The sequence below is a fragment of the Protobothrops mucrosquamatus genome, unplaced genomic scaffold, assembly GCF_001527695.2.
Source record: "Protobothrops mucrosquamatus isolate PMUCROS unplaced genomic scaffold, P.Mucros_1.0 scaffold490, whole genome shotgun sequence".
Classification (NCBI taxonomy): Eukaryota; Metazoa; Chordata; class Lepidosauria; order Squamata; family Viperidae; genus Protobothrops; species Protobothrops mucrosquamatus.
The window spans coordinates 324,826-332,111 of record NW_015386808.1 but is presented as its reverse complement, the minus strand read 5'-3'; the positions used below and the strand labels follow the sequence as shown (position 1 = coordinate 332,111).

The following is a 7,286-nucleotide window of genomic DNA, read 5'->3' as shown; positions in this document are numbered from 1 at the left end:
TCCCACTCCTAACCCACCGAGACGCCGCAGCATGATACCGTGGTCCACGGTATCAAAAGCCGCTGAGAGGTCCAAAAGAACAAGGACAGAGGAATAACCCCTGTCCCGGGCCCTCCAGAGATCATTGACCAACGTGACCAATGCCGTTTCCGTGCTGTGTCCCGGCCTGAAGCCCGACTGGTATGGGTCTAGATAGTCTTGACAATGGACGTTCCTGGGTGCTGTAATATCACGCAAGTTCAAACACAAATTCTATGCAAAAGACATGGCCCTCGGAAGCTTCCATTCTGAGGGGGGTAAGTGTTTGTTTCGTTTGCATGCCTATGGGGCAAAGCATGGAATTGGAGTCGGCCGGGTGCAGGAACCAATGCCATCTATGGCCCGGGTGCATTGCTCGCTCACGTGCACCAGCCTTGGCTTGAGGGCAGGAACAAAGCCTTCAACTGAGCAGGGAGGCATTGTGGGGCGAATCCCCTTCTCCTTGTGCTCCTCCCCAGTCAAGTGGCGGCGGCAGCAACTTCAGTTTCTCCACTCCATCCGAAACGAAGAAAGCAGAGACGCAGAGCAGGATTGCTCTCAAGACACGGGTGTGCTGCTTGCTCGCGTGCGCCAGCCTTTTTGAGAGCAGTCACATGGAGCATTCCTTTCCATTTCTGAAGCTCCCCATTGGCAGGCACACGGACCTTCCAATCTCAGGTGTACATTTGGATAAAAAGTGTTTGAGCGGCAGCGGTTTGAGTTTCTCTGCTCCGTCCAAGTGGAAAGAAGCAGAAGTGCAGAGCGGGATTGCTCTCAATAAGGACGGTGCACACGAGACAGCAGCACACCCGTGTCTTCTTGAGAACAATCCTGCTATGCGCCTCTGCTTTATTTTGGACGGAGCGGAGAAACTGAAGCTGTTGCTGCTGCTTGAGTAGAAAGGAGCACAAGAAGAAGAGCGGTCAGGATTTGTGCCACCGGCCGGTTAGGCAAGGAGTAGGTCAGGCAAGGTGGGTGGCTGGCTGGGGAGGGGAGATCGTAGCCACTCAGGTGGCTGTTGCCGCTGCCTTGCACACAGGTCCAAGGGGATTCGCCCCGCTCAGTTGAAGGCTTCGTTCCTGCCCTCAAATCAAGGCTGGCACACGTGAGCGAGCAGCGCATCCGGGCCACGGACGGTATTGGTTCCTGCGCCCGGCCGACTCCAATTCCACGCTTTGCCCCATAGGCATGCAAACGAAGCAAACACTTACCCACCCACCCAGAATGGAAGCTTCTGGGGGGCATGATCTCTTTTGCAGAGAATTTGTGTTTGAACTTGCGCTCTATTACGGCACCCAGGAGCTTCCATTGTCGGTGCGAAAAGCATTTCCCAGCTGATTCTCTTCTCCTTCAAAAGGAAAGAAACCGTGGCAGAGAGGAAACAGATTTTGCAAGGTAAGTGAGTCCGGTGCAGCAGGAAGGGAGGGAGAAGCATGATGTTTCTTAGTGGGTCAGGGAGGCTTTGGGGGCCTGTTCCATCACTACACCTCCCATGGCCTTCCCCACCCTGAGATACCTCATGTGTACTTAACGAGCCACATACGTCTTAACGAGTGATCTCGTTTGAGGTACGAGATTCACTCCTATGAGTTTTCGAGTTATGAGTGGAATGGGCAGGCTCCATTACACTTGTAACTCGAGGACTACCTGTATGTGCATTCAGGTTGATTGTGTTTCAGGGTTTTTAATTCCATGGAGGATTTAGTCACTTCAAGGGTGTTTAACATTTCTGAAGCCTCAAGCTTTCATACTATAAATCTGCAGGAAATTACATTCATAATGCTTGATAGTTTGCTATTGAATTTTGGCACGCATTACCCACTGGACTACGTGAGAGCCAGAAAAAGCAGTTTGGAGTTTGGTTGTCATCTGTCTTTGATCTATTGTTTTTAGGTTGATATTTTTTCTATAATAGTGAAATAACAAGATAATGACAATAATTTTGGGGGACAGTCTTACTACATAAAATAGGGAGAAAACTGTGACTCTCTAGATCTTGCTGGACTGCAATTTTCCCCATTTCCCTGGCTGAAGCTGCTGGGAGTGATAGATCAGCAGCATCTGGAGAGCTGCAGGTTCATTACAGAAATACTTTGTGAGTGAGCAAGAACTATTTTCAGTTTCTGCATTCTGTGAACAGCACAGAATGTTGTATTCTTAGATTTTCTTACAGCTCTCAGATGGCATTCTATCTGCTTGAATTATCTTACTAAAAACAATTAATCTGTTAATATTTTCTTTACAGAGTAATCCCAGTGGTCCATCTTGGTACTGGTGGCTGTTGGCAGTATTACCACTAGAGAACAGAGCCCAATTGGCCATTCTTGCTATGACTTCACTTAAAGATCGTCTCATTGCCATTCGTCGTGTATTAATATTTGTGACCCGCAAAAGACCCAGATGACACAGTCTTATTTGTGAAGACACACTGAAAAATTCTAATAAGAAAACAGTTGGTAATTGAACAGTTCTTCCCTCTGCTCATTTAAGCATTCATTCTTCTTTGCACACGCTGGACCCAATAGTTAATCAAGTATTCTGTGCCTCTTGTCCTGGAATAATCTGAGCCTCTTGGAAGTTGTGCCACAACAGAGCATACAGTAGTTGCAGGCATCAACTGAGTACATAATCACCATCTACTTATCATAATGAGACAATTGAGTCAGAAGTACTAAAATGTCTACAAATCCCCAGTTGACATTTTTATTTCTTTGTTGAAACAGACTTGGAGTAGTGGATTAGAAACTGAGAATATGCATTGTTAGAATTGTCCTTGCGATAGCCAGTTGAAAAGAAATTCTCAAATGTTCCTCTGGAAGAAAGCACCAACAGCAACTTTTTATCTGCAACGTGGACTAAAGTATCGGACATAAATGGGATTGCCAGGATAAAATATTCCACTTCCAAAGAACACTGTCCAAAACAGTATCTGATGAAATAGCTTTGTGGCTGGTTATAAGCCAATTCCTTGTGTTTGTAATTTGCATGCTATATGTATTGAGAAAAATGTTTCATAATATATCTAAGAAGACTGAGTCATTCTTCCTCCCAAGCCCACTTTCCTTCAGAATGACATCAGGAATCTACAATAAGGAGTTACCTGTGGACAGCCTTGTAGTTGGGACATGGAACTAACCGCCTCCCAAGTGGACATAACTGTGTCTTAGGGAAAGCTTCTCTCTGCCATTAAATACTTGAGATTGCAAAGCTCCGTGGCTGGATCATGGCCAGCATATTTAGTGTATATCTACACTGTTAATTTCAAGCTCTTCAGCGATCATCTTAACTAAAGGCTGTTGAAAAATCGAATCACCATTTCAATTTTATCCTTCTAGTTTTGTCTGGAAGTAACACTTAAGTAAAATCCATCTTTACTCACAACTGCCATACCAGCCTAATAGGTTCTTCTAAGAAAACATAATTACATATACTTTTGAAAACCAAAACCTTAATATTACTTGTTATGTACCGAATACTGTTCGTGCTTGAAGTTCTTGCTGACATGAAAGGAGACACAAATGAAATCCTGTACTGCAAATTTCAATGCAAGTTTAAATTAGATGTAAATATATCTGTATTTTGATGTCTTCATATGTGTGATTAACTTTTTAAAAATGGTCGAATTATTGGAAATAGTTTAGTAGTTTAGTTGTAAACATGAAACAGCAAATCAGTATTGCTAATTCAAACTGCTGGGATCTCTGAATTTCCAGAAATGAACAGGACATGAAAATAATATTAGTTCAGGTTTTAGAACATAGTGCAAAGACACGACAAGCTAAAAGATATCGGGTGTAAAAAAAATTAATCTGGCAAGAAAATAATGACAATACCAAAATATTTCAAAAGTGCCTCCTTTATGAATTAGAAACAGCATGTGCTCTTTGGACAAAGGCATAGAAATTTCAAATGTATACAGGAAGTCTAATATCAAAAAGACTGATTTTAGTAAGTGCTATAATTGTGTGGTATTAGAAGATTGTCTAAAAAATCTTGACCAGATAGCAGTTTCCTAAGACTGATCAACACAGCCTGAATGTACTGTAATTGCTTCTTCTTGGAATTCACTTTTTGTAGTTAAGTATTGACCTGTGACTGCTCTTTCAATTGTTAACTGTGCAACTTGCAAATGAAGCTCTAATAATTTCTGCCATAGCCTTCCTGCAAGTTCTAATTTCTTTACCACAGTTTGTAGATTCTCTTTCAAGTATTTTTTTAAAGTTTGCACCTGGTCCTGGCTGACCTTGGTGGATCTTGAATACTAAACAAAGTCAGTCCTCATTACTACTTGGATAGGGAATCGTCTGGCATCTCTGAAGCTGTAGGTGAGACCAAGAAATTTTTTTTAAAAAAAAAACATGCCAGAAGGAGGCCATGGCAAGCCACATCAGTGACATGCCAGGAATACCGCATGAATTTCTCTAGGTAGTCACTAGAAGTCAAGCGTGATATTACCTGTTTCAAAATTAAAGCCAGAGAGAAGGAGGTTCTCACTTAGTTCTCCTTTCTATCCAGTCCCTGGGTGCTATCACACTTTCCTTCAACACAGCTGTCTTCCTGTTCATTCACTGGACTCTAAAAGCTTCCAAGTTTTATCAAGAAAGAAGTTTTTCAAAATGAACCTCAGTGGTTTTTTGCAGGGAACTTGGACCACCTTCATTATTTTTCACAGTAGTTTTAGCTGTGATTGCTTGGAATGTCTCTGGCAAGATTTCGGTTCACATCTTGGTTTTCTCTTTCCCTTTTCTGTTTTGTTATGTTACTAATTGAACCTACAGAACAATTCAGCATAAGTACAAACTAATTTCTTCCTAAGTTACTGTTTTGGCACTTTCCATTTTTGAGGCAGAATCCTATATACTATTCCTTAGATTGCCATCTGATGCTATCTTTTGGATGAGGAATTTTATGGCAGTCTTCAGCATGGTACTTTTGGGCTTTAAAATCAAAAGCCAGGCTGATGAGCCTTTCAGCCATCAGAACTTGGTCACCTCAGCAGAAATGCTAACATAAGTATATGATGAAACCAGAATTTTTATGTTCTTTTCTTTCTCTTAGGCTGATCAATCTGGCAATTTACAGAGAATTGAGGATTACAGTGTCCTCATTGTCTAAAATGCTTTGCAGAAATAATATTGAGAACATAATTTTATTGATTATAATAGGGCTGCAAAGACATCACAGCCACACCTGTAAAAAGCACGCAAAAACCTGAAATCCATAATAGGTTTGCTTCCAAATAATAGGTGAAGTTGAGACCATTTTAAATTTCACCACTCATGAAATATTTGCTACAGTGGCCTTTATCTACTGTTTTCAAATATCCTTTTTTCCTTTCAGTTGCTAAGGGTGCTTTGGGATTCCGATAAGCTGATAATCCGCGGATTTCTGCTCTTTGATTCATGCTGCAGTTCATTTTCAATGAAAAGGAATAAGATTTGTTTAGAAAACTGTGTGCATTAGTCATACAGCGCTTTGCATAACTGAAGGTCTGGTGTTGGGTAGCGCCTTAATTTTGCAGCACTAGAATGATTGTATCAACAAAGCACCATAAAAACAATCTGGCGCTTGTGACCAGTTTTTTAAAAATATTTAATGTAGGTAAAACTTGAAGCAAATATACTCATGTTTTGAAACTGGTTGATGTGTATGTGGATAAGTGTAGATCATTGTACATAAGTGTAAATATAAATTATTCCTTTTTATACTTAGTAAAACAAAGTCAGGTATGTGTTACAGCTAGGTTTAGCACTTTGTTGCATAAAACCAAACTTTTTTTAAAAAAAATTGCTGCAATGTTCTTTTTGTGTATATTTGGAATATCCATGGAAAAACGTATTTAAGTGACATTTCAAATAAATAATTTTTGTTTGCCATTGTCATATTTAATTTTTCTAACTATAAAGCATGAGCAATTTTATCAGAAGTCAAATGTTTGTATACATGTCTTTTGAGAGAATCTTAGCCTTATCTTTTCAAGTCATTGAAATTTAGCTATATCCAATATTAGTCTGTTATTTTCTTCATTGGTTGGATGCTGTTTGCACATGTGTATTAATCTGCATTATCTGAGATTAAGAACAGCAGGAATATCTTCTTACATATCTGACTTCCAGGCCTTTTCTTTTCAGAATCGCACTACTCTCTTCCCAGCTATTTTCTTGGCTTCCAGGAGGAGGAGGAGGAAATATTAACAAGCCCTTCTTTTCACTACTTTTTGCTGTTTCACATTTAAAAAAGTAGAAGTATTTTCAGCCTAAAATAGTTCCTGCTGTCTAATCTCTAAAGAATTTACTTGCTACTAGTTACACACATTTTAATGGCCTGTCATATTTTATCTCCACAATAGTCTAACCAAAACTACAGGTGGTCCTCGATTTATGACCATAATTGAGCCTGCCAATTACAATTGTAAGTTGTGATGGTCATAAACGGGTTATCACATGACTGACAGAATTTTATGACCTTTATTTGCAGCATTCATTAAGTAAACAATATGGTATTAAAGAACACACTGTTCACTATGGAGCACTTTTGCCAGAAACGAAGTAAATGTCAGTTTTCATCAAATACATTGTTAACCATAGTCCCATAATCACAGAATGCTGTAAATGGACATAAATGCAGGTCACCTACCAATTGCCCAAAATGTGATCACATATCCATGGGGGCAGCCATTGGAACTACAAAACTGGGTTAAAAGTAACTTTTGGGGAGGTCCATCATAACTTCTGGTCATAAGTCAAGGACTACCTATAATTTTAACATTGGAGGAGTTTATCAGGTGGCATTTCATAGCACCATCTGATATGATTGTTACTGTTCTTAATGGGAACTTAATCTTTAAACTACAATATTTTATATTTTATAAATTTTTATGTAAAGCATTGCATCTTTAAAACACGTTAATTTTCAATAGTGGATTCTTTTTTATCAGAGAGTATACTTCCACACAATATTTCACAGAATGCTGAATCATCCAAACTGAATTGGTCATTTAGGAGTTTTAGATGTTGGGTAATGGGTTTGGAACAAATTTTGCATTCAAAATATAATGTCCAGCAATTCCCTCCGCCTGGTGGTCATCCTAGGTTCCTAAATAATAATTATATCACCACTGGCCAGGTATTGAAATATTTACTACTACAAAGAATGTTCCTGAAATAATTATTCCAATATGTTTTTAAGTCAATTTTTTTTTTTAAAAAACTAAAGTTTCAAATTGTACATACTCCATTTTCATTGCAGTAAAGTCTACAGAATATATA

General features: G+C 39.6%; 1 protein-coding gene across 1 annotated transcript in view; it reads left to right on the top strand.

Moving 5' to 3' along the window:
* The window catches only part of LONRF2 (LON peptidase N-terminal domain and ring finger 2), a 20,747-nt gene extending 17,119 nt beyond the window's left edge, over window positions 1-3,628 (top strand). Inside the window, exon 11 of the mRNA XM_029284281.1 lies at window positions 2,264-3,628. Coding sequence (XP_029140114.1) covers window positions 2,264-2,422 — 159 coding nt within the window. The 3' untranslated portion in view covers window positions 2,423-3,628. The remainder of the gene's footprint in view (window positions 1-2,263) is intronic.
* The last annotated feature ends 3,658 nt before the right edge of the window (window positions 3,629-7,286 follow it).